Here is a 27980-nt window from a genome sequence, read left to right as displayed (position 1 = left end):
TTTATATGTGAAAATATCGGAAAATAATTTTAAAATACAAATGTATTTTGACTAATTAATTGAGCTAAGTAATGTTTATTTGCATAATACTAATAATTTTATTAACAATAATTTTGCCGTTAATAAAATTATTAACCTTAATTCAATTTATTTTAATTTAACAAATTAAAGACGAAAATAATTCATAATTTTAATTCTTACTACTAATCGAAAAAAGGAAAAGAATGAAATCGAAGAATTTTCAATCATTTTAAAACTTCATTTGTAAATTTTGATTTTTATTAAATTTTTGATTTTTTTTGGTTTTTTGAATTTCGATTTTTTTTATTAAAATTATCTGCAAAAAAAAAAAAAAAAAGAAAAGAATGACTAGTTGAAGGGAAAAAGAAACGAATTCGTTGCAAATTTATTTATAAAATAAAAAACAATCATTCATTTTAATAATGAAAAAGGAAAGAAATAAAAAATAAAAAATTTAAAACAGTTAATTAAATTTCAATATAATAATTATAAAATAATCGATTATATGAAAATAGCAAAAATATTCTAATATATTAATTTTTCATCATATTTTGTTGATGAAATAATATTGGTGGGATTAATTGGCCAAAATGTTGGCACCCATTGTGGTTCCATTTCTAATCGTCGAACAATTTCTTTAAGTTCTTCTAATGATCGATCGAGATCAACGTTCACTATTATTCGATCAAATAAATGACCAAAATGCTAGAAATAATAACAAACATTTTTAAGTAAGAAAAAAAGATGATAATAGTAATCAATAATAATATTGATAATTAATAATAATAATTATGGAATAACAACAGTAATATTATTAATAATATGACAATAACAATGCTAACAATAATAATAATATTGATAATAATAACAATAGCAATGACAACAGTGATAATATTGTTAATAATAGCAATAGAAATGATAACAATAGTAATAATATTGTTAATAATAACATAATAATAATAATAAATTTATTGTTACTGTAATAGTTATCGGCATAGGATAAAAAAATTTATATTAAAATTTTAAATAATGATAAAAATTATAGTAATAATAACAATAGTCATGACAAAATAATAGTAATAATAATAATAAATAATAATAATAATGAATAGTAATTTCATAATTTAAACAGTTGCTAATACAAAAAATAGAAAATAATCAATTATCAATTAAACTTTTTTGTCTTAATAATTAATTATTTTAGCATTCAATTAATTTTATCTAATAAAATAATAACAATAACATTTCATTGTATTTGCTTACAATTTTTTATTATAATTATATAATATCAAAAAGTTTTTTCATTATAATTTAATATTAGAAATAAACAAATAAATAAATAAACAAACAAGCAATGCTAACCTTTTCAGTAGTTTTACCTTCATTTAAAATTAATTTTAATTGTTCATCTTTAATTCCATGTTGTCCTAAAATTTCTTTCTGACGACGAAGTTGTTGCAGTGATGGTGGCGCAATGAATACAACATAAGGCATAAATGTCGTCCGTCGTAATGCATTCAAATTCTGAAATAAACAAAAACAAATAAACAAATAAATAAAAAACTAAATCAATTCATATTTATTTAACAATCAATTTTTGTCATCTAATTTTAATTAATTATAAAATAAATTAATCGATTTACTATAATTGCAATAGCACTAATCCTTTTTTTTTAAATTAATTACTCAAAATTTTTGTAGGAAATAAAATTATTGCTAATTTTACTCAAAGACAAATTTTTCACAACAATAACGATGAAATGAATCAATTATTTAATCATAATTTTATAAAATATTAAGTATATTAACTTTTAATCATTAATGTGGACAAGTTTATTTGTTTATTTGTTTGATCACATTTTAATTATCAATAAATTTGTCGCAAAAAATAATATTTTGTGAAATAAAAAATGATAAAATACATTGAGTAATAATTTTTATTATTTTTCAATCATTGTAAAGATAAAAGCAAAAAAAAAAAAAAAAAAAAATAAATAATTTTATGTTAGATTTAAAGATTAAGCATTTCGCTTTTTTTTCTCTTTTTAATATTTTGTTAATTAAAAACGATAAAATACATTGCGTATTAACTAATTTTTGTTATTTTTAAATCATTAAAAAAATTAAAAAAGAACGAAAAATAATTTCGTATTAAATTTAAAAGTTAAATATTTCATTTTTTCTTTCTTTCTTGTTTTCTTATATTCATTAAATAAATAAAATTGAAAATATTCGAAGTAATAATTACCTCAGCTTTAAGTGTTAATAAGCATATTTTAGCTCGATCAATAACAGCCTGAATTGATGCTAATGAAGTACCATAGAGAAACTTTTCAAATTCACCATATTCAATGAATTTACCCGCTTTTGCATCTTCTTGAAAATTATTTTTTGTTACAAAATGATAGTGCACACCGTTAATTTCACCTGATTTCATTGGACGTGTCGTATCTACAAAATTTAATTTTGCATATTTTAGTTATTAATTTATCATTAATTTTCATTAGATATGGTCAATTAATTTATTTCTTATTGTGATTAAAATTGAAATAATTTGCACATTTCAGTTATTAATTTATAATATTTATTAATTAATCATCAATTCTCATCGAATCTGATCAGTTAATTCATTTGGTATTATAATTAATATTTTTTTAAAAAAAAAGTAACGAAAAATTATGAATATATTCTTACTTCTTTTTTATTTTTTTCCTATTTTATTTCTTTATTAACATTTTCAAATAATCCACCCTTTTTTTTTTTCACAAATAATTTTATATTAATTTAATTACAATTAATTTAGTATCTATTCCAATTCCAAAAAATATTGAAGATGGTAAACAAAAAAAAAGTTAGCTAAATGAAATTTCAATTTTTTATTTTTTCATTTTTTTTTCTTTTAAACTTACGTGGTATAGCACTGGCAAATTTATCTTTATCAAATTCAGCCAAGCGTTGTCTTAGCTCTAAACAGCCAACACCTTCTGGGCCACAAAGAACAAGTGGCCTTTTTCGTCCTGTTTTTGATAAATATAATGTAACTTCTTCATATGTTAAAATTTCTGAAAATTAAAAAAAAAATTTATATATATAATTTTATTTTTTATTTTTCTATTTTGTTTTTTTAAAAAAAATTATTTACAAAAAAAAAAAAAAAGAAGAGAAAAATGATAGTATTTACCTGTGTCATTTTCATCATTTAATTCATCCAATGATTTTAATTCTTCATTTCCTTTTTTATGCCATCCTTTAATTAAATTTTTTCCTTTTCTACAACCGAACAAATTTTTGCGTTTATTAATTTCTGATTGATTTTCTCTGTCGAATTCACGTGCATACAATGTAATCCTTTAAATAATTTGCTTTTTCTTTCTCTTTTTTTCATTTATTAAATAATAAATTTTAGAAATAAATTTGGTAGGCAAATAGTTGCGCTTTTTTTTTTTAATTTTTGTCTTTTTTTTAAAATATATCCAATTTTTTTTTAAAAAAAAAAGAAGAGAAAGAAGCTAAACTACAATATATTACAGATATTATTATAATTATATTATTTATGATTAAAATTAATAAAATTATCATTATTGTAAGCAAATATACATACATAGGGTCAGTAAATGAGTAGCTGAGCTTACTGAAATGATATTGATGGTATAAGTAATGAAATGATATTGATGGTATAAGTAAATACACATAATGAATTATGATTTAAATAGTTCTTATCAGTAGATCAGTAATTGATAAACTTACTGTCGTTGAAATGATATTGATGGTATTAAGCCAGCAAGTGAACGTTTAGTAATATCACAATTATCATGATAAGCTTGCCACCAATTTTCATCACTCATATTAATCACATGAAGAATATCACCACGTTGAAATTTTAATGCAAGTTCTTTACATGGAACATAAATATCATCCTGAAAAGAAAAAATAAAATTATCAATGAAATGAGATCATATCATTTCATTTTCTAATCATTCTCGAATTGACAGTAATGATAAAATATGAGTTATAATTATTATTTGTACTAATCATCTTTGCAATCTTAATTTGTTTTTTTTTTTCAAAAAGTAAAAATTTTCAAATTACTGAAATTTAATCTGCAAGTTTTTTTTTTTTTTTATTTTCTTAATTTTAATGAGCAAATTTTAAATATTTAAATGAATATAATTATAGTTTTATGTTTAAAAAATTAATAATGTAAAAAAGAAAAAAAAAAGATCTTTGAATTATTCACTAATTAGTATAAATTAAAATATATGCATATGAAAATATTTGCATAAATATGTTTTTTATATATTTTGATTACTTTACATATTACCAATACATTTGAATTATAAAATTTTTTGAATAGTAAATAAAAGAAAACTTATATTACCTCGGGATCATAATCAAAAAGTGCTCGAAAATGTCGAACTTCTGTTGATGTTATCATTTGAGATTTATCATTTGATCTATTTAATGGTGCTATCACAAGTGATAATTCACCAGTTATTGATCTCTTAAAATTTAATTAACATTACATTTGAACAAAATTTATTTCATCGAAAAAAAACTTTGAATTAAATTTTAAAAATAAACTGCAAATCAATATTTCAATTATTTCATCTTATTTATTTATTTTTTGCTATCACATATAGCTTTTGCTTATGATTATTATTATTTTTTTTTTTTAATTTTTATCATTTTCTTATTTTTTCTTAAAAAAAAAAAAACCATTTTATCAATTTCTTATTTAATTAAAATTATTATGCAATATTTGCAATTAATTATTTACCAAAATTTCACAAACTTCGGTGACATTTTTACCACGTAAATCATTTCCATTAGCTTCAATAATTTCATCGCCTTCTCTAAGTAAATCTAATTTTTCCGCTATACCACCACGTATTACACGTCCAATAATTACTTTTTCACCTTCATTACGTATTGTTGCACCCTATAAAATAAGAAATGAAATTTTATTATATTAAATACAATTATATCAAAAAAATAAAACAAAAAAAAAATGAAATTTTATTACGTTAATTAGAATTTTATTATATTATAATTTAATTATATAAAATTTTTTGTTATTATCTTTTTTAATCAAAATTTTATATATTTACAATTTTTTTTAGAAAAATATATAATTATGATGCAAAAAATATTTAAATGATAATTGCAGCATAAAATAAAATTGTATATTTATTATTTTGATAAAATTATTTATTAAAAAAAAAGACTACTAAAACTATATTCATTCTAAATTAATTATAAATTATTTGAATAAAAATAAATTTAAAAAGATTAAAAAAATATTAAAATCATGTTCATTACATATATATTACAAATTAATTATAAAATTATTCAAATAAAAATTAAGTTTAGATTAATAACTTTTGCTTATTCTTTTTAAATAAACATAAAAATTATTCGTGTATGATAAGAATTATTTCTAACTCAATTTATTATTTCAATTTAATTTTTTTGTAAAAAGAAAAATAAAACTTTATAAGAGACAGAGAGAGAGAGAGAGAGAGGTAAAAAGAAATGAAATACTAACGAGATATGTATCATTGCTTTTGTTAACTTTAACAATTTTCAAATCACCCTGAATTCGTGTTACTGGGAGCATTTTAGAGTCGTTGTAATCAGTGATAACAGATGATAAATCAGTTGATGTAGTAGGTTTAGGTTCTGTAGTCTAAAAATGGATAATATTTTGTATTAATAATCATTGAAAAATATTGATTAATTAATTTGATTAATTAGTCAATTCGAAAAAACAAAAAAAACACAAAAAGAATTTGATTAAAAATAATTTTTCACAAAAAAAGAAAATAATTGAGATAAAAAAGAAAAAAAAAATGCCTTCCAGCAATGGAATGTATAGCTGAAATTGATAATACTAAAATGATATTTAATTTTTTTTTTTTTAAAAAAAATTATCTCATAAAATCATATTTTATTTGTTTGCATTTTCTTCCTTGCTTTTATCGCTTATAAAAAAAAAAATAAATAAATGTCCAAGTGATAACAATTATCACAATTATATCTAAAATATATAACTGATAAATGTTAGCAATTTATTATGTTACGTATTTTATTTTATTAAAATTAAAGTTTCAACATAAATTTCAAATTTGTAAAGCAAAAAAAAAAAAAAAAATGGATTCATGCACATTCATTTTGAATTTTTTTATTATAAAAAAAAATAAAAAACATTCGCAATTGATTAATTTACTGATAATTTTTTGTAATATAAAATATTAATTTTTCTTTGATAATAAGGATGAAATTTTTTTTTTGTTGTTTGATCAAAATGAAAAATTTTGATAAAATTTCATATATACAAATAAAAAAAATAAATGATACAATATTATAATTTAGATAATTTTAAAAAAAAAAAGATGAAATAAAATAAACGATCATATGATAAAATAATATAAATTAAAAATATTTTATAAAAAAAAAATGATACCTTAGCATTCATATGACTGATACTATTACTTTTGATTGCTTGTTGGATAGGTTGTTGCGTGAAAAAATCACGTAATAACTTTGACTCGTCTTCACGTCCTTCTTGTTTCTCTAAGTGTTCCGCTACGCGATTCATTGATAACATTACTTGTTCAAGTGCTAAAAAAAAAAAAAAAAAAAAATTATAATAATTTAAAATAAAATGAAATAATTGGTAACATTTATATATATATATAAATTATTTTCACATAATTAAAGTTCTTGTTTACTTTTTTTTTTTTTAGCAAAAATAAAAAGAAAATTGTTTATGAGTAAAATTAAATATAAAAAATTAAAATTAAAAAATTGTTTACACTTACGAATTGACTCATTATTATCAAATGTATCACCAGCTATATATGCATTATTAGCATAACAAATTTCAGTTATGGTACCATTTGATTGAGTACCATTAGTTAATTCTATTCCTTCTTTTGTTTCTTTCTTCTCGACAGTTTTATTCTTTTCAAGTGATAATAATTTTTTAGAATCTCGCAATGATTCCCTGAAAAGCAAATAATTGAACATTTCATAAGAATTACCATTCAGCACTTTCCCGCTTTACCTTTTCCCATCCCATACTTTTACCCGCCATTTCCCACCTGTTTTTGTCATTCATTTTTCCCCGCCATTTTCTGTTAGCTTTGCAAATTGATGTATATATTATGGATTTTGTTATTATTATTTATTATTTATTTATTCTATTGTTTATTATTTATTTAATTATTAGCTTTCCAAATTGTTGTATATATTATGGATTTTATTATTGTTATTTGTTATTTATTTAATTATTAGCTTTGCAAATCGGTGTATATGTTATGAATTTTATTATTATTTATTATTTATTTTAATATTCATTTATTATTTATTTAATTATTAGCTTTACGAATTGATGTCTGTATTATGGATTTTATGATTATTATTTATAATTTATTTATTTTATCATTTATTTATTACTTATTTAATTATTAGCTTTTCAAATTGATAAATTGATGTAGTCTGGATTTTATTATTATTTTTTTTATTTATTTTAATACGTGTTTAATTATTAGCTTTCCAATTTATGTATGTATTATGGATTTTATTATTATTTATTTTTAACTACTTATTATATTAATATTATTTATTATTAATTTTTATTGTAATTAAGAAATTTATAAATTGGGAGAAAAATCAACCAAAGATAACAGATTTATTCTCTTAATTGAATGGGTAGCAAAATGGCATATACTAAAATCTCATATCGTAGATTAGGGCAAAAAAAAAAAAGAATAATTAAGCTAATCGATAATAAATTGAAAATAAAAAAAATACAATTTCGAAAAAAAACCTAAGAAATGTATTTTCTTTTTCTCGATATTCATTAAGTTCACGTCGTTTACGTAATTCACTCTCGTAACTTTTTAATCGTTCATTCTCATCCTTATTTGCAGTACACGTGGTTACGTTAACGTTATCATCATTTACGGTACTATTTGATATTCGATCCCATATTTGATCATTTCCAAACTGAAAAAACAAAAAAAAAATAATTGAAAAAAAAAAGTGAAATTATTTAAAATCAAAAATTTTAACTTACTAATTAAATGAATGTCTTATCAAGCAAAAAAAAAAAAAAATGATAAAATAATAAGATGAAAATTTTATTTTTAACTAAAATCCATTTCCAGTATATATTTCTTAATGATTAATAAAATTACTAAAGTAATGTTTAAAAGTTATGATAGCCAGTAAGCAATATGATATTAGGTAGTTTAAAAAGGAAAAAAAATTCATAAATTATTAAAAATTTTAAAAGTAAACTTTGAAATGGATATTATATTGAAATCTGTGATAAAGTAAGAAGTATCCTAATCAAAGTAAGTAATCTTTGCATATCATATTATTGTTTGAAATAATATTCATTAATACATTCAAAAATTCACATAAAGGAAATACAGAGAGAGAGAGAGAGAGAGAGAGAGAGAGGGAGAGAGAGATGTATTATTTTTTTTAAATCTTAACTTATTATCATTTTTCAAATAATACATTTTAATTTTTCCATTATAACATTCAAATGCAAATTTTTTTTTATAATTTGACTTGATTATCTAAAAGTAATCAAAATAAATTCAAATTCAAAATTTATATGAAAATATGAAAAGCAAAAAAAAAAAAAAATTGAAAAAACAAAAGAGAAAAAATTAAAGTTAAAATTTTTACATCATTTTGTGCATTTGTTTCTGAATCTGTTTTCAATGAACCATCGGCCAACATTTCCATATCATAAATGTGAATTCCTGGGTAATTCCTGATAAAATGAATGATTGAGGAATTTTACGACGAGTCGAATGTATCGTAAAATTAAATTTATACGACAAAAAATTTAGAATGATAAAAAGTAAAATGAAAAATTTTAAAAAAAAAAATAAAAATCATTTTGAAAATCAGATAATATTATATAATATGTAAGATGTTATCAATATTATATATATTATCGCTGTTATACATAAGGTATTATCACTATCATATATTATCACTGTTATATGCAATATTATCACTATGATATCACTAGTTATCAACTAACACTGTCAGTTATGTGATATTATATAAAAGTTGACATTATTATTATTATTATTGCTATTACTATGATCAATAATATTTGTTATTCATTATTATTATTTTCACTGCTTATTATTTATTATTATTATCACTATTGTTGTTACTATGACCAATATTATTCATTGTTAATTATTAGTCATTATTATTTTTTTATTAATATTATTATTATCGTTATTATTATTATTAGTAATTATCAATATTATTATTAGCATACAAGAAAAATTTAAAAAAAAAATTAATAAAATAGTGATACTAGTATTAATAATAATTAATTGAATTATTAGGAAAACATGCTTGTTTCAGTGGTAGTATTATCATTTAATTACTGTTATTATTTAATGTGTATTATTTCTATTATTATTATCACTGTTATCACTGTGATTAATACCATTATCACTATTATTAATTGTTATTACTATTGTTACAACTTTATTATTACTATTATTGTTACAATGATCACTGCATTAACTTTGATGACGAAGAAAATTTTGGAATTTTATCAAATATTTGTTGATGTCATTATTGAAACGGTTATAAATTATACATAAAAAATTGATTGAACTGATAAGAATTGATAAAAAATGGATAAACATACTTGTTTTAGTTTTATAAATTTTCAAATTAATTTTTTATCAAATCAATTATTTTATTAAATTTTATCATTGTAATGTTACAAATGTCGAGATAATTAATATAGTAGGAATTAATTAGTTGAATTATTAGTAAAATATGCACTGTTACTAAAAGTTAATCAATTTATTGATATTCAATCAATCAATATATATAATAAAAGTTAATCAATAACCAAAATTAAATTATGTATAACTTTGTTGATGATAATAATATGATTTGAACAACATTTCAAATTTCAATAATTCATCAAAATTTTTCTCATTAAAATTTAAAAGTATAAAATGAAGAATAAAAGAATTAATTAAAAGAAAAGAAAGAAAAATGAATGATAATATAAACATAAACGATTCTTTCCTTCTTTTTTTTTCAATAAATTTAAAAATATCATAAATTTTAACGATCTTTTATTAGCATTAAAGAAAAAAAAAAAAGGAGCGCCAAAAATTTGTAAATTTAAATATGACATTTTATTTCAATAATTATACCAACAATTCTTCAATACTGCATATTTTATCAATTATTTTTTTCTTTTTTTTTTAATAAAAAACTTTAAATGAAATTATATTTTAGAAATAAAAAGAAACAAAGAAAAAAAAAGAATTAAATAATAAAAAAAAATTAAAATTGAAAACCTTTTTAGTGTATCAGTAATTGCATTTGTTTGTTGTTTATCGGTTGACGCAAGAAAAGCGTCCGAAATTGCAATTTTTGAATTAATTAATGAATTCTCTGTAATATATTTAAATGAAATTAGTAATTAATAAATTAATTAAATTAACATTTTGTTAATTTGATCCTTTTCTAAACAATTATTCACTTTAATACTTTTTTTTTAAATGTAACTGAAATTATTTATACTTTATTTTATTTAGCAAAATAATTAAATGCATTAGATATTAAAATTTTGATTTTTTGAAGATCAAATATTACCGAAGTTTTCATTTTTTTTTTTAATTTAATAATTATTATCAAAAAGAAAAAAAAAAAGCAAACAAACAAAGGATTAAAATTTGAAGTGAACATTTTATGTAATCTTTTAACGAATATTCATATAATCTATGCAAAAGTAAACATTTAATAGAAAATGCAATTACTTTAATAATTTAAATTTATTTAAGTTATTTATATGTAATTAATAAAAAATTTTTGTTCGAATTACAAAGAAATTATGTAATCTTTTAACTGATATACTTTATATAATAAATAAAGTACTTATATAATTCATGCAAAAGTAATAATAATAAATATTTAATAGAAAATAAAATTACTTAGATTATTTAAATTTGTTTAAATTATTTATATATAATTAATTAAAAGTTTTTGTTCGACTTGCAAAGATATTACGTATTTTTTAAATTAATACTTACACAATTTATGCAGAAGTAATAATAATAATAAATATTGAATTGAAAATAAAATCACTTAGATTATTTAAATTTGTTTAAATTATTTATATATAATTGCTTAAAAATTTTTGTTCTACTTAAAAAAAAAAAAAAAAAAAATTATGTGATCTTTTAACTTATATATTTTATATAATAAATAAAGTACTTTTAATGTAATAATAATAACTATTAAATAGGAAATGCAATTACTTAAATTATTCAAATTTGTTTAAATTAATTATACATAATTATTTAAAGATTTTTGTTCTACTTTAAAAAGAAAAGAAAAGTAAAATAGAATTTATTTACTATAATATTGAAATGTTGAATTGCGCTGATAAATATGAAATAACGATGAGCGTAAAAGATGAGAAAAGGAAGAAAGGTATCAATAATAAAAAAAAAAAGGGGACATAGGTTGACAATTTTCGATGATACCTATCTGTGATAATAACTAGTTTTTTTTTTTTTTTTTTAATTTTAGGGAATAAAATGAAAGGATTGAATATCGCAACAATCATCAAATTATAATATCAATTTTAAAATACTAATAATTCATTTATTATTTTTCTTTCTTTTTTTTTTTTTTTTTTTTTTAATAATTTTATTTCAAATTTTTAAATTATTGTATAAATTTGATTTATTATCTAAGAATACTTTTTATTATATAAGAATATTTAATTATGTTTTTTTTTTTAAAAAATACAATTAAAATCTATTAATGATTAATAGTTAAAAGAATAAACCTAATTTAGTTGAATTTTTTTGAAAAAAAGTTAGCAATTAATAATTGAAATGATAAAGAATAAATAATATATATATATATACAATAGCTAATTTTTGTTAATTTAATAAAATAATACATTCATTTTTTTTTTTAAATTCTAACTAATTTTGAAAAAAAAATTTTTTTTTGTTTACACAATTTATAAAATTAAGTTTATTTAGTTTTTGATTCTATCATTTTTTTTTTTTTTTTTTTGTTTACTTTTTATTTATAAAGAAATAAAAATTCCAAGTATTTAAAGAAAAATTCACATTTTTCTTCTACTTTTTTTAAACTTTTTTTTTTGAATCTAAAAGAACAAACAGAAAAATAAAAAATTAAAAAAAAAAATTTGAATGATTAATTTAGGAAATAGGCAGCCGAAAAGAAATATGCAGTAAAAGTTTTCGAGAAGAGCAAAATTTGATAAAAAGAATTCTCATTTTCTTTCTTCTTTTTAATTAGCAAAAAAAAAAAAAGTAAAGTCATCAAAATTTTAAGATCAATTATATTAAATATATGTAATTAATTATACACAAATATATTAAATAAAAAAAAATAATTTCAATTAAATTTTAATATATTAATGTGATTTAATATAACAATGTCAATTTACAATTTTAAACTTAAATATATCAATGTGCGATTTTAAATTTAAATATATCAGTGTGCAATTTTAAATTTAAATATAACAATTTTTGAGTATTATTCTTATAGCAATAGGAAATGAATAAATTAAAAACTTTTATTTATATAATTTTTTTTAATTAATTAAACGTAACTAATTTTTCTTGATAGCTTTTGAGTTTGAAATTTGTTTTTTTGTTTTGCTTTGCAAAATTTAGCTTTTTACCTTCATTCGAATCTTCTTGTTTGCGTCGAACACGTAATTGAATTACACGTGATTTGATACACTGTAAAAAAATTAAATTTGTATGAAATTTTAATCATAGCATTTAATTGGTTCTTTTTTTTTTGTCCTAATTTTGTATAAACATTTTAAAATTTAATTAGCAATAATATTTCAAATAAAAAAGCATTTTTATTTTATAATGCTATTTTCAAAATTCATCTTGAAAAAAAAAAAAAGAATAAACAAAAATGTCAATTTTGTAGCATAAAATGAATGCCAGAAATTGTTATGTAATAGAATAAATTAATGCTCGAAATGATTTAAATGATTAATTCATTTTAAAATAAAGCTTACAATATGTAATCAATTTGAATGAAATTTTTATTTTTTTTTTAAATTTGATAAATTTAATTTCAATAATTTTCACAAATTATTGAAAGTAAAAATAAAATAATTTTGTGATAAAAAAGAAATTAAATTACAAGAAGGAAGAAATAATGTTAATAATGAAAATAATTAAAATTGAATTATCTAACAAATGAATGAAATAAAAATAAAATTATCAAAAATGGAAATTATTTTTTTTTTTTAATTTATCAAAATTTTACAATAATCTATTTGGCATTTTACAAAAATTTCAATGAAAAGAATTTTGTGAAATTATGATAATGCGAGTTAATTTCAAAAATATTTAACAATGCAATACAAATTTTAATGAATTCTTTTTGAAATTCGCAATAATTTTTTATTACAAATAATATAATGGAATAATTTTAATCAAATTACAATATAATTAATATGAAAATGAAAGAGAAAGATGAATAAATTTGATTCCTTATAAAAATTCATAAATTGAAATTTTATTTCTTAGTTAGGTTCATCTATAATTCTTAAAAATATATTTAATTTCAAATTATCTATGTTTTTTTTTTTTTTAAATTGTTTAGAAACATTACACACACACAGTTCAATTAATAAATTTTAATGCAAAATAATGAAAGCAAATTTTGGCCCAAAATCAATTTGTAAGAATGAAGAAACATTGATTTTAAATTTAAGAAAAAAGGGAAAAGAAAAATGCAAATTTAAAATTTTAAACAAAATTTACATTTGTTTTCTTTTTTTCAAAAAAAAGAAATTTTTTTCGTTTTAAACACGAGAAAGGATTCGAAAAATCTTAAATTTTAAAAGAAATTTTTGTGTTTCTTTTTTTTTAAAAAAAAAAATTCTTTTCAAACATTTAAAGAAATACATTTAAGGAACAAACAAACAAACAACAACAACAACAAAAAACAAATTTAAATTCTTTCTTTTTTTTTTAAAAAAAAAGAAAGAAAAGAAATGCAAATAAATATTGTTGATTTAAGATGTAAACAAGAATTAATAATTTCTATTCTATTAAATTTTATTTTACAAAAAAAAAAAATAAATAAATTTAAAGAGAAAAGATCGAAAAAGCATGAAAAACTATCAATGGAACAATTTAATTTTTTTTTTTAAAAAAAAGGAAAAAAAACGCCGCAAGCTTTTCGCACTCTAAAAATGACCTTGGAGAAAAAATATATCATTAAAAGAACGTTTTTCTTTTTAAATTGCAGAAAGCATTTTAATGAAATTTCACACACTATAATTTTGAATTAATTTAATTTTGAAAAATTAAAAAATTTTTTTTGCTTTTTGCAAAAGTTATCGGAAATATAATTTTTCATAAAAGATTGATATTTTTAAGTGAAATTAATATTAGGTCTATAATTTGTTAGATTAATATTAGAAATAAATAATTTGATAGAAATTAAAAAAGTAAACAAAAAATAAATTTATGAAAATTGAATTGAAGGATTAAAAATAAAAATAAAATGAATTGTTGGAAGAAGTAGAATTGATTAATTAAATTACAGAAATTAGAAATTTTTTGTAATTTAATTAACAGATAATTGTGTTGCAGTGATATGTGAAGTAAAATATTTTAAATGTTAAAAAGTTTTTATTATTAAAATTATTTAAGCAAAAAAAAAAAAAAAGAAAAAAGAAAAAGAGCCAAATTTGTAAAATAGTCTTGTCAAAGACAAAAAAAAAAAATAAATAAATAAAAGTAAACAAATAATGAAAATTGAAAAAGGGATTATTTAATAATTGTCTAATAAAAATAATCTCTTCTCATAAATTATGCTTCTTTTTGAATTTATCAAACCCAACAACAAAAAAAAAAAAAAAAAAAAAAAAAAACAAAATCAATTTTAAAAAAACTAAAGATTTTTTTATTATTACTAAAAAAAAAAGAAAAAAAAAACTGCTCAAAATTTTTTTAAAGAATTATTTAAAATATGAAGAAATAATATAATATTAAAATTTTTGTTGCATATATAGAGTATTACAAATTTTAATAATATTTTTATACAAATTGGATATACAAAAAACGAAATTTAAAAAAAAAAATTAGACATACAAAAAAAAAAGCAAAATTTAAACATTTTTTTTCTTAAAAATGAATTGCTTTATTAAATTAATATTAATGTTACAGAATCGAAATTTAAAAAAAAAGCGAAGGGAAAAAGTAAAATTAAATTATAAATTACCTTAATACTATTATATTCATTAAACAGTAATACCTCATTTTGAATTAATTTAAAGGTACATTGCCTATTTAATTGATGAGAAAAAAAGAAATTCAAAAAATAATTAAAAAATTGAAAAGAAAAGAATTAAAATTTAAACATTTCCTTCTTCGGAAATGAATTTCGTTTATTAAATCAAAATTAGTGTTATAGAATTAAAATTTAAACAAAAAAGATAAGATTAAATGATAATTTACCTTAGTACCATTAAATTCATTGAAGAGTACTATCTCATTTTGAATTAAATTACAGGTGCATGACTCATTCTCATGCATATCACTGCTACATCTAATTTCGTCTGCATTAATCGCTAATGGTACTTGAATTTCCAGTGCTGTTGAAAGTTCCACGCGTGTTAGTGACATCAAAATTATAGGAAATGAAATTTCTTAGTAAAATAATTAAAATTTATTTAATAGTTGAATAAATTTTTTTTTTTTAATTTGAAATAAAAACGTTTATTGTTATTAATGTAATTAATTAAAGTTATAATTGCTATTCATAACGTTTTTGTCTATAAAAATACGTCAAATACTACAAATTACTTACGTGAAATATTAAATTGTAACGTATAATAAATAAGCCATCGTATGTTTATATTTTTTTACAATAAATTAGTTTATTGCAAGGAAATATTATGATTTGAAAGCAATAAATGATTGATCTATTGATGCTATGATTTTAAATCAATAAATGATTGATCTATTGATGCTATGATTTTAAATCAATAAATGATTGATCCATTAAGGAAAGGTAAGGAAATAAATGAATGAAAAAGAAAAGAAGTAAATTATATATATATAAACAAAAATGATTACAAGATGAAATTATTGAATGAAAAAGAAGAAAACAAAAACAAACAAACAAACAAATAAACAACTGAAAAATTAAAATTATGCAGTGTTATATAACTTTAACGAATAAAAATAAATAATTCAAATCTTTTTTTTTTATTGAAAAGATTGTATTAACAATGAATAATTTATTTATCAATTAATTAATTGAAAAAGTGTTACCTTTTAATTAATAATCTCAAAGATTTGTTTTTTGTTAATTTGCTTGTTTGTTTGTTTGTTTGTTTTTAGCAGTTCAATTTAAAAATATTTTGTAAATCTTTAATGAATACATTGAGCAGTTCGCTAAATTAGGGAATAAATAGGTGATCGAGAAAAATTAAATTATTTTTAAAACTTTTTAAAGAGATTATTATTTTTTTTTTCAAGAAATTATTTTTAAAAAAATAATTTATTTTTTTTTTATGATAGAAAAATTCATTTTTGACAATTTCTCTTCCTCTCTCTCTCTCTCTTATTTCCATTTTTTTCTCACTTTATCACATCTATTAATATTTCAATTTAATTTTTTTAAAAGTAATTTAAATTATGCATGCAAATTTTTTTTTATTTAATAAGTTATATTTTAATAAAAAGAAAAGAAAGCGAAAAATTCGTTATAATTAAGTTGAAAACAAAAACAAAAAGGAAATAAATATTCATTTCAAACTTTTATTTCATTTTTTTTAAAATTAGTTTTTTCAGTGATAATTGAAAACGCTCTAAAAAAGAGAAAAAAATTAGTAACAAAAAGAAAAGCAAAAAAAAAAAAAAATGCAGCAAAATTTTACAATAAATTAATAATTTATTGTATTTTAGATAGAAAAAAAAAGAGAAAAATGATATTTAAATAAAAAATAAAAAATTAAAAATCATAAAAACATATAATTAATAGAATGAAATGATATAAAAAAATATATTGGCGAAAATAATTATTGTTAATATATTGTTAAAATATTTAAAAAATTTTTTTTTTAATTTAATCGATAATTGATTATTTTTCATTTTTTTTTAAAAAATTCTTTGGCCAAATAATGTTATTCATTTATTCATTTACACTTTTTTTCTCTTTCTCTCTCTCCCTCTCTCTCTTTCTACTTTTTGATTTTTTTTTAAGATGAAATTAATTTTTTGAATAATATTTGATTTGATTTTCTCCATTTTTTTTATAATGAAATTTGTTTTCCTTTAATTAACTTTTGAATAATATTTTATTTGTTATAATAAAATTAACTTTTGAATATTTATTTTTGTATTTCAATAATGAAATTAATGTTTGTATAATAAAATTAATTTCTTTTACAACGAAATTAATTTCTGCGTAATATTTGATTAGGAAAACATTTATAATTAAAAAAAAAAATATTAAATATTAAAAATGAAAATGAATGGGATGCAACAATTAAATGTAAATATGACAAAGTTAACAATATTTCTGGTATAGAATAATCATACAAAACATATTGGTAATTAATATTTGTAAACAAATTGTTTGTCAACAAATGGTAATTGAATATGACAAATACAAATTAATAAAATTACTAATCATCAATGCAATTTAAACTTTTACTTATGAACTTTATACTCTTACAAACTTTTACCTATAATTTTCATAAATTTATAATTATTATAAACTTTTACTTTTACTTATAAATTTTATGATTTTATACTCAATGCAAACTTTTATTTATAAACTTTACATTTATACTTATTGCAAACTTTACTCATAAACTCTATTTTTTTATACTCACTTACTTTTACTTGCAAATTTTGATTTTATACTCATTGCAAACTTTTACTTAAAAACTTTAATTTTATACTCACTAAATGTTACTTACAAATTTTGATTATATACTCATTTCACTTAAAACTTTACCTTTACTTATAAATTTCACTTACAAATTTTATAATTTTATACTCATTGCAAACTTTTACTTAAAAACTTTATACTTTTATACTCACCAACTTTTATTTGTGCATTTTATGATTTTATACTTACTGTAAACTTTTATTTATAACTTTTATACTTTATACTTATTGCAAACATTTACTTATAAATTCTAAACTTTTATACTTACAAAATAAGGGTAGTAAATTGTATAGATTAATGGATAAATAGTTTGCAGGCAAGAAATGAATGTAAACAAATTGAATAAATGAAAAAGGGGATGATATGATATGACCTTTCATAAAATGGAAAGGATTATGAGTAGTAGTTTCACTATATGCTATATTCGGGTAATATTCGGGTAATATTCAGGTAATACTCAGGTAATTATTTTGTACTATAACTGATTATATCGAATTCAATGTGTCGCGTCGTATCAAATTACATAGTATCAGAATCGATTTATTTCAACTAAATTTAATCATTTCTTATAAATTAATAATAATAAAAAAAAAAATATGTGAAATTATTTTATTCAAAATTTCGTTTTTGTTTTTCTTTTCTTTTTTTTTTTAAAAAAATTTTCACAATTTTTTACATTTTAATTTAATAATATCTGTGAAATCTTTTTTTTTCTTTTATTATATAATAAATTGATGACAAGATAAGATAGGTATAATTATCAATTATCAGCTTGCAGCTAATCAATTAATTAATTAATTTTTTATCACATTTGAATTTATCCAATTAATTCTTTTTTACATTTTTACACTTTTTCCTTTTCATTACTGGTTGTAACAATCTAAATTAGTTTTCCATTCGAAATAATTATAACAAATGAAATATTTTTAATTTTAAAATTAAAAAAAAAATTTAAATAGAGAAACTGAAATATAATTTATAAATAAACTAAAAGTGAAAAAAAAAGGTTTTTTATAAAAATATTAAAAAAAAAAGATTATTTTGAAGTTTGAAAAATTTAATTAACATACCTGATTGATAAGTTCAATAATGTATGCATAATTTTTTCCCTCAGTTGTGTAACCATTTATTTCAATGATACGATCACCAATTTGAAGACCTGCTTTATTTGCTGGACTTCCTGAAATTATTTCAATTTTAAATTTAAAATCATTTTTTATTTATAAAATTGTTAGTTATCAAAAAAAAAACAGAAAAAAATTACAATTCTTTGTATGTTTTTGAATGAAAAATTTTTCAAATTTTAATTTTAAATTTATTGATTTCAAAAAAAAAAAAATGCCAATGTTAAAATTTATAAACCATCAAATTATATAATAATTGCAAGTTTCAACATGTAAACAATTAAATAATCCAACCATTATCGCTTTATTTTCAAAAAAAAAAAGAAAAAAAAATTTTTTTTAATAAATTATTGTACAAATGAATCATCAATGTAAATATTTCAATTGTAAAATGAATTTTGACATGGAATGTTTCAAAAAAAATGTAAAAAATAAATGAATGAAACTATTTTTTTCTTTTTTTTTAAATAATTTTTTTTTTTTAATCTATATAAAAACGAATATTTCACAAATGAAAAAAGAAATAATAACAATTTAATAATTTAATAGTAAAGATAAAAAAGACGAATGAAAAATCAAATAAATAATAAAAAAATTATTTATTGATAATAAAATTTTTAGAAAAAATGCTAGATTTATTTAGTAAATAAAAAAAATAATATTAGCCGGTTTATTTACACAAAAATAATATTTGTCGGTTAATTTACCCATATTATATGCAAATTTAATTAAAATTATCATTTCAAAATTAAAAAGAAAAAGTCATAAGGAATTAAATTTTCTTAATTATTTTTGTTTTTCGCTTTTTATATTCTTTTTAAAATTTGCTGAGAAAATTTTATTTCAAAAATTAAAAATTGGATATTTTAAAGTTTTTTTTTTCTTTTTCTCTTGAAAAAAAAATGTGAAAGAAAAAAACGAAACCTGAAATATAAATTGTTCACACAATTTTTACGTCACACACGTTGTTAACTTTATAATCACAAAAAAAAAAAGCAATTAATTAATTAAGAAGCAAATAAAAATTAGAATACAACATGATGTGGAGTGTTAGTTAAGTGATATTGTATTATATCAGTAGGATTGAAGAAGTCCACGTAATTTTCACGTCTTGATATATTTCCACACGTGTTTCTACACGTTTTGCAAATCATTTTTTTTTTTTTTTTTTAAATCGCTGAAAGATACAAACCGAAAACGATGATTCGATTTTTCCGCCGTATAATTGCAATAAAAATGACATATCCTGGCATCGTGATTTGTTGGCATTTCATCTGTACATTGTTTAAAATTGATTTAATTAGGTTAATTAATTTTTGTTTGATGTAAATGAAATATTAGAAAATTGCAGTGATAAGGAAAAGACGATATTATCACACTTTTTTTGTTCAATGATAGCAATGAATTAATTGTTGTAGTAATTATTAGGAGAATACAATAATAAAATTGATATTAAAATTTTAAATAATAATAATAACTATAATAACATTTTAGAATTTTAAAAATTTATTTTTGAAGTGTTTGGTAATAATAATGATAAATTAATTGCTATAGTAATTGTTTCGGAATGCAACAACAAAATTCTCATTAAAATTCTAAATAATAATAATAGTAATTAACAATAATAGTCATGACAAAATAATAGTAATAATAGCAATAATAATAATCAGTCATGATAACATTTCAGAATTTTGGAAAATTATATTTAAAGAGTTTGATAATAAAATTAGTAATAGTAATATTAATAATAATATATAATAATAATAATAATAATAATAATAATAATAGTAATATTATATTGTGTATGAATGATTATTTCGAAAAAAGATCCAATTTTCTAATCAATTAATGATAATGAATATTTTTTAAGAAATGCAAAATATTTATGTTTTCAATATTAGCAGTAATTGTGACAATAAATAATATTTATAGTAACTGTGACACAATAATGCAAAACTGGAAGTAATAGTAATAAATAAGTAATAGTACTAATAAAAGTAGTAAAAGCACTTTGAATGAATTCAAGTTTTAATGATACTTAATGGAATGCTAAATAAAATTGCATTGCTAATTTTGCATAAATGAAAATATTTACCAATAATAGCTTTCGTTGTTATATTTCTTTTATTCCTTAATAAAATTTATATAATTGGTTAATATTTCATTTTGTTCGCATGTGTTATGATAATAGAAGTAATAATTGCAATAATATTAATAACAATAATAATGACAACAATAACAATAACAGTAAGTAAGTGCTATGACAACAACAATAACAACGACAATAACACTAATTATTATAATGATTAACAAAATAATAATAACCATAAGAATTTAATAATAATAAGAATTAATAATAATAAAGAATTAATAATAATAAAATTATTAAATAAGCTCTATTTATTAAAAATTAAATAAGCTCTATTTATTATTTCGGTGACTAGATGATGATTTAATTTAACTATGATTTATCTATCTGACTTTATTAAAATAATATTAATAGTAATAGTATTAATAATAATAATGGTAGTAATAATGATAGTAATATGATAATAATGAAAACTGTTAATGTTAACGGTTTTCAGAAATAGTAAAGATAATAATATAAGAAAGAGTTTTTTTTTTTATTTTTAGCTTTACTTTAAAAAATTTTTAACTTTGCTTGTTTTTTTTTTTTATTGAAAGTTTTTTCACTTTTTTTTTTAGTAGAAGTAATAATAAGAGTAAGAAAGAATATATGAAAATTATTTTAGCTTAACTTTTAAATGTTCACAAATAATTTTCTTTTTCTTTTTTTTGATTTACATTCATTCTTTTATTTTGCAATGAAAATGCAATTGCATAATAAATGATTTATCAATAAAAAAAAAGCAAAAAAAAAGGAGAAAAAATAAATAAATTAGTGAATGAATCGATAATAATAAATTTCCACTTAAATAATTTCTTAAAATGACAAATAAACAAATATTCATTTTGCCATCACTGTAAATTGACTAACAAATGGAACGATTAATTTATAATTTGAAAAAGAGATTTGAAAAAATTTATTTTTTTTTTTAATATTAATTTCAAATATTTTATTACTAATAAATTAGTATGCAAATATGAAATTTCAAAGCAAATAATATTAAAAAGTATCATAAAATTGTTACCAATTGGCAAATAATATTTGGTAAATAAAAAAATTAGGTAATAATGCATAATATTTTAGTTATTTTAGATTTTTTTCTTCTAAATTTCAAATTATTAATTTAGTACAATCGAAAAAAAAGGTAAAGTTCAATGATATAAAATGAGATTAATTCCCGAAATGAAGTTAATTCCTGAATAGCTATGAATATATAATGAAAAAAACTAAAATATCTAATTTTACTTATTTATAAATTTAATTCATATAATTTTTTCTGAATCTAATGATTAAATAGTCATAATTAATCATTAATAATCATAATTAATTAATTAATCATTAATAAAAAAAAAGCAATCATAAAATAGTGGAGAAATTGAAGATTGAAAACAAATTGAAATAACTTTACTAATATTAAAAAAAAAAACACATGTATATAATTTAAAGTAAATTATTGAAGACTATTTTTCTTATCCAATCTTGGCAAAAAATATTTGAGTGAAATTTTTTATAATTCTTGAAAATTATCAACTCTACCAAAAAAAAAAAAAAAGAAAAATCAATTCTCTTTTAAACTAATCATGAAAGAGTAGACATTATAAGCTAAACACTTCTTATCAGTTAACTTTATCATCTTTTATCAGACCTAATTCCTGTTATTCAATATGATATCAATTATAGACTGAAATTACACGAATATTTTATCAGTAATTAATTAATCAATCATTTATGCTATCATTTTATCACATCAAAATATGAATGCACTAAAGAATCGCATTATTATCATATTTAAATGAATGAAATGAATGCATTAAAATTATTGATAATTTGTGGCAGAAATCTAAAATGATTAGTGTTAATTAATATTGATAAGTTAGAGATAAAGTACTGATAATTAATTTGATAAGCTAAAAAGATTAACAGTTAATTAATTGAAAGCAATCAATTTCTAATCATTTTAATGATCAAATGAAATGATTGCTAAAATTTCTCTGTGGATTAGTTAAATAAAAAAACAAAAAGTTCAGAAGAAAAAAGGAAGCACAGAGTTAAATGTTATGTATGTGTGTGTGTATGTGTATGTGTATGTATGTGTGTGTGTGTCTGTCTGTCTGTTCATATCAAATATTTATTTGCAAACTTTCCGCCTGTGTGCTCTTATGTCCTCCCAATGGGACAAAAGTTTTGGTGAAATAATGGAATTTGGAAAACTAAAAGGATAGCTGCATATCTCATTGTTTATTTCTTTTTAAATATGTATGTGTATGTATGTGTGTGTGTGTCTGTGTATGTGTGTTTGTACAAATCTATATATACGTATATGTATATGTATGTATGCGTATATGTATATGTGTGTATGTTTGTATGTGTTGTATGTGTATGTGTTTATCCAAATCTATATGCGTATGATTGTATGTGTTCATGTGTATGCATGTATGCTATGTGTATGTTTGTATGTGTGTGTATACAAATCTATATGTACACATGTGTATGTGTGTGTGTGTGTGTGTGTATGGGTGCATGTATGCATGTGTATTAATGAATATGCGAATTGTTTACATTTGCTGATTTATTACCACCATTGCTATTATTGTAGGTACTATTATCACTTTAAAGTATTAAAAGATGAGAAAGGTTATAGGGTTAAATGAAGGGTCATAGGTTAGAGGTTAATCACAATATTGCTGTTGAACTTTGAACTCTGATAGTTCACCAAGAAAAATAAATAATCTAAAATGGAAATTTATGTATGACGAAGTATATTAAAATTGCAATCATTCATTAATTGTAATATGAAAAATAGAGCAATTGATATGATATCAATAGATAACACTGATATGATACAGTACACGTACGTCGATAGATACGTAAATACGTAAACGCATACGTATGTTTGCATTTACACGTTTGATTAATGAATATTTGGAGGAAAGAAAACAAAAAAAAGTGAAATGAAAAATGTAAGAATTATTAAAGTGTTATTATCATTTATCAATTATTTTACACTCTAATAAATTAATTGTTTATTTATTTTTTCTTCCTTTTTTTTTCTTGTTTATCAATTTTTGTTTGTTTGTTTTTTTTGAACATTTTAATTTTTTAAAATAATTATTCTCTCCGATTTCTTTTTTTTTTTTCCTTTTAAATATTTAACAGTTAAAAAAAAGTCAAATTGAAGTCACATTGAAGAAAATATTATACTTTCGTTTTAAATTTTTCAATTCAATTTATTGATTTACTGTAGAAATTAATAGCTATAAGTTGAAGTTATTTTTATATAATTTTTTTCTTACTTTTTTATTTTATTTGTTAAATTCAAAATTGATTTTAACAATATCTCTTTAATTTCTTAGGTATTTATTCATTAAATTCAAATTATAACATTTGCGGAAGCAATAAACGCCATGCGCTATTGTCTTATTATTGTTTTAATCAGAAAGAAAATTTTTTTTTTAGAAATTTGATCTTCATATGAAATATACAAAAAGCTATGCTATAAGATTGCTGATAATTTCAAAAAATTAAAATCAAAAAAAAAAGCCAAAATAATTAAGGTCAAACATTTGGGTCACATAAGTTTTCAGATTTTAAATTCAGTAAATAATCTGAAATTTTAATTTTGAAAAAATTATTTTAAAGCCTTTATGTATATCACATTAAGTTGAATAGTAATATACAAAAAAAGAAAAAAAAATTAAATGTTAGAATAATTAAACAATTTTGTTAGCATTGAATTAATAAATTTAAAAAATTCATAAACCTAAAATCTTAAAATAAAATTCTTCTCTCTTCTCACTTCTCGTTTATTTTAATTTTTTTTTTTTTTTTTTTCAAAAATTTCAATACAAACTGTAAAACGTTTAAGAAATTAGTGAATTTTTTTTTCAATTTTTAATTTTGAAATGATTAAATTGAATAATATTTATTCTTTTTTTGGACTGAAAATTAGAGCGCAAATGTTACATTAAGCAAAAATTCAACAAATTCTTTCTTGTTTGTTTACTTTTTTTTATCAAAGAAATTTTTTTTTTTTTTTGATCAAAATAGAAATGAAATTCTGGAATAATTCAAAAATGAAAAAAGAAAATATCCCTTTTTAAATGAAATCTAAAAATAGATGAGAAAACATAAAAATGAGTTATGTAATTTAATTTTAAATATAATTAAGTCTTATATTTACACATAAATAATTTCAAATAGGTCAAACAGCTTTTTTGATAATAAAAGAAGAAAATGTAAAATTGAATTGCTGACGAATCAATTAAATGATCAGTTTTGAAAAAAGGATTTTAATTTTACAAATCATAAATAAAAATAATCAGTCAATAAAACTTTCAAATAAAAACTTTTCAAATTTTATCTCAAAAAATATTATAGATTAAATTAAAAAATTTCAATTATTTGATTCAATCCTATTTTGTAAACAACCATAAGTTTTTCTATTCTTTTTTTTTTAAAAAACTAAATAAAATGAAATTATTTTCTTACATATAAAACTGAATGCTAACATGAGTTAATGAGTTAAAATTTAAATTATGTATTTGATATTTAATTATTTCACTCATTTTTTCACCGCATTATTATCGATCAATGCTTAATAAATTTTATTCAAACATCCAAAATTGCAAGGGTGCAAAGTTCAAAGGTTAATTATGATTTCTTTTTGTAAATTTCAGCTTAAATGTTTAGCTTAACTCAATCAAAATTATGCTAAAGTCCAGCATTGCATACTACAACAATTAAATATTTGAATATTTTATCAACAAACTTATAAACAAACTTTTGTTGACAAAATTATTATTATTTTTTTTTCGCATAAATTTTTGCAAAAAAAAAAAAAAAAATAATTTAACCTAAACAAAATTTTCTAATTTAGTTAAATAATTTTAACCAAAAACAAAAAAAAAAATTAAAATTAATATGAAAAGCGTGCATTTAACTATCACTGATAAAATTTATCTTACATTAATTTAAAATTAAAAACTTTTCTCATTCGTTTTACAATAATAATTAATTAAAATGTAAAATATACATAAGAAATTTAAATTTATTTTATACCAGGTGAAATTGAATTAATTGTAGCGCAACGTTTGATATTACTGATAGAGAAACCAATACGTTCCACATTATCACTTAAAACAATTATCACTTCTTCCTCACAGTATGAATCTCGAATCTATAAAAAAATTATACATATATTTTATCTAAATTAATTTAATAATATAATTTTATATTTTATTTATTGAATAAATTAAAGTTAGAAATAAATTAAAGTTAAAATAAATCCATTTTTTTTTCTCTGTCACTTAAATTAATTTAATAGTACAATTCAATTTAATAGTGTCAATTCAACTTTACCATTCATACCTATTTCGCATCTATTTTTTCTTTCCTTCTCAAAATTTAACTTATTTTTAACTTTAATTTAACTTACCTTATCATTTATCAATTAGTAATTAAAATAATTAAATTACAAATACCTGCCATACATCATTTGATTGACACTGAAATGTACTGATCAGATTTTGTGAATGATCAATGCAACAGCAACAATAACAATTTTGATAAATTGTTGAATCGGGTCGGTATGCGTCTGATTCACGTGACGATGATGTCATCCACGCTGTTGACACGTTACGTGTTAAACGATTATTGCAACTGAAAAATGAAAAAGTATATAAAACAAGAAAATAGATCAAAAAAAAAAGAGAGAGAAAGATGAATTTTGTTAAAGGATAACAAAATGAGCTCGAATAAAAAAAAAATTTTTTTTTAATTTTTGAAAATTTTAATTTCTTATCTATTAATAAATTGATTAATGAATAATCAATGTATTACTTTATCATATTTATCAGTCTAACTTACTTCAATCATTCAAATTCAAATTTTCAACAATGATAAATTACATAATAGAAGGAATAAAAGTAATAATAATTGTAATCAAAATCATTTCCCTTTCCTATTTTCTCTTTTTTTCTTGCATTTTAATTTTATTTTAAATTGATTAATTTGATAAATGTAATTATTATCACCCATAATGATTCATAGATATATCATTGTATGACTGATATGATTGTAACTGTTTGTTTTGTTCACTATCAGTAATAGGCTGAAATAATCAAAATATATTTTAATAATTATTTATTGACAAAAAAAATGTAAATATAAACTAATATATTTTAAGACCTGAAAAAAATAATAATTTTAAATGTTAAATAGAAATTTAAATGAAAAAAAACGAAAACATACACACATTAATATATTTAAGTAAAATATTAAGTATTCAAATATTTTTTTAAAAGAAAGAAAAAGAATTTTTCAATATTTATAAAAATTAGAAATAAAAAATGTAAAAGCAAAAATACAAAAGATTAAATTAAATTAAATAACATAAATGAATTTAACTTTCATTTTTTCCTTTTTTATTTCTTTGTTGTACAAAATTACATTAAAAATTTTTGTTTTAAAATTTTTTGTGTTTCTTTTTTTTTTTCAAACTTTTAATTTGAATTATTGGATAATTTGAAGGAATGAAATAATTCAAAATTTACCAAATTTTCAATATTTCCTTCACGTATTGTATAGTAATAGATTGGTTCATCAAAATTAGACGAAACACTGATATGATCACTAATCTGATCGTCTACTGATAAAAATTGATAAGATGAGGAAGACACAGGTGATAATGGCTTTTGCCGTAAATAAGCCAT

At 19.0% G+C, this 27980-nt stretch overlaps 1 protein-coding gene across 2 annotated transcripts; it reads right to left on the bottom strand.

Moving 5' to 3' along the window:
- Positions 1–546: 546 nt before the first annotated feature.
- Positions 547–27980, bottom strand: Bma-magu-2 (Uncharacterized protein; the record flags this gene model as incomplete). Of its 2 annotated transcripts, XM_043082255.1 has the most annotated exons (20): positions 547–726; positions 1384–1545; positions 2270–2472; positions 2931–3083; positions 3203–3369; positions 3769–3938; positions 4400–4522; positions 4799–4960; positions 5567–5707; positions 6485–6642; positions 6843–7027; positions 7853–8031; positions 8725–8812; positions 10389–10485; positions 12761–12821; positions 19089–19198; positions 26329–26446; positions 26751–26928; positions 27303–27379; positions 27822–27980. In XM_043082255.1, the coding sequence occupies 20 exons, from the start codon at positions 27978–27980 to the stop codon at positions 547–549; spliced, it is 2871 nt and encodes a 956-aa protein (XP_042938189.1). The 2 variants fall into 2 exon arrangements, with proteins under 2 accessions (XP_042938189.1, XP_042938190.1); XM_043082256.1 differs by lacking the exons at positions 26329–26446; positions 26751–26928; positions 27303–27379; positions 27822–27980 and adding an exon at positions 20335–20416.

This window comes from Brugia malayi, assembly GCF_000002995.4.
Source record: "Brugia malayi strain FR3 genome assembly, contig: Bm_v4_Chr4_scaffold_001, whole genome shotgun sequence".
NCBI lineage: Eukaryota > Metazoa > Nematoda > Chromadorea > Rhabditida > Onchocercidae > Brugia > Brugia malayi.
Note: the sequence above shows the minus strand (reverse complement) of the source record. Positions and strands in the feature narration are given on the sequence as shown.